Source organism: Asparagus officinalis, chromosome 5 (assembly GCF_001876935.1).
Source record: "Asparagus officinalis chromosome 5, Aspof.V1, whole genome shotgun sequence".
Classification (NCBI taxonomy): domain Eukaryota; kingdom Viridiplantae; phylum Streptophyta; class Magnoliopsida; order Asparagales; family Asparagaceae; genus Asparagus; species Asparagus officinalis.
Genome location: NC_033798.1, coordinates 117,763,084 through 117,764,062, shown reverse-complemented (window position 1 = coordinate 117,764,062; position 979 = coordinate 117,763,084). Strand labels below are relative to the sequence as shown.

The window sequence follows — 979 nt, the reverse complement described above, 5'->3', positions numbered from 1 at the left end:
ATATAGTCTCCACTTGTCAAAAAGAATACATCTAGAATCTTAACACCGGAGGCAGCTACGAGAAAAGGGTTCGCTCGAACTTAACGTTCTACCCTTATATTAATTCACATAAACAAGCCCGCTGCCAATGAACGTGCAGATGTTGCTAGTAGCTGAGCTAACAAGGAGACCACCAAATGAAGTTTTACCTTTGTGCAGAAGAAAACTCAAATCATTAGCTCAAAATTGACAGCAAAGCTCGCAGTAACACGCCGACACAATTAACCCCTCACTGTTAACCGTCACGATTTGACAAAAACACGGAATGGTAGCAACATCCTGATCGACCAGCCGATACAATAAACCTCTAACGAAAGCGAAAGAGGGGAAAAATCTGAATAAGTAATAACCTGCTCTAAGCTTGCAAAAATCGTCAATCAATTTTGTCCCTGCCTGTCGAAAAAAATGAGAGGATGAGCTTATATAAGTAATATAACCTAGCTACACTCATCGCCATATCCAAGAGCTAAGCCTTAAGATGAAGGCAAACATCATAACGATAGAAGTTGTCAAGTCCAACGTAGCTCTCTCCCTCCTCCTATGGTTACTCTCCCTCATCATCCTCCGTTCTCTCTTTGCTCGTTGGCGACGAAGAGACAGCGGCCTGCGGCTTCCGCAAGTCCCCCAGGGCTTCCGATACTCGGACATCTCCATCTTTTGGGCCCGCTCCCCCACCAAGAGCTCCACAAGCTCTCCCTCCGCTATGGGCCTCTCATCTCCCTCCGTTTAGGATCTCACCCTTGTGTCGTTGCCTCGTCACCAGAAATTGCGAAAGAATTCCTCAAGACTCATGAAATCTCCTTCTGTGACAGGCCCCAGTTAAGAGCTGCTTCCTACCTCAGCTATGGCTCTGCTGACTTCTTGTTTTCCCCCTATAACTCATATTGGAGGTAAATTTAAATAGTTTTGAGGATACTTGATCAAAACATCTTACAACAAA

General features: G+C 44.9%; 1 protein-coding gene across 1 annotated transcript in view; it reads left to right on the top strand.

Moving 5' to 3' along the window:
- The window catches only part of LOC109842464 (3,9-dihydroxypterocarpan 6A-monooxygenase-like), an 18,147-nt gene continuing 17,441 nt past the window's right edge, over nt 274-979 (top strand). Inside the window, exon 1 of the mRNA XM_020411339.1 lies at nt 274-929. Within this exon, the coding sequence (XP_020266928.1) occupies nt 580-929 (350 nt within the window). The 5' untranslated portion in view covers nt 274-579. The remainder of the gene's footprint in view (nt 930-979) is intronic.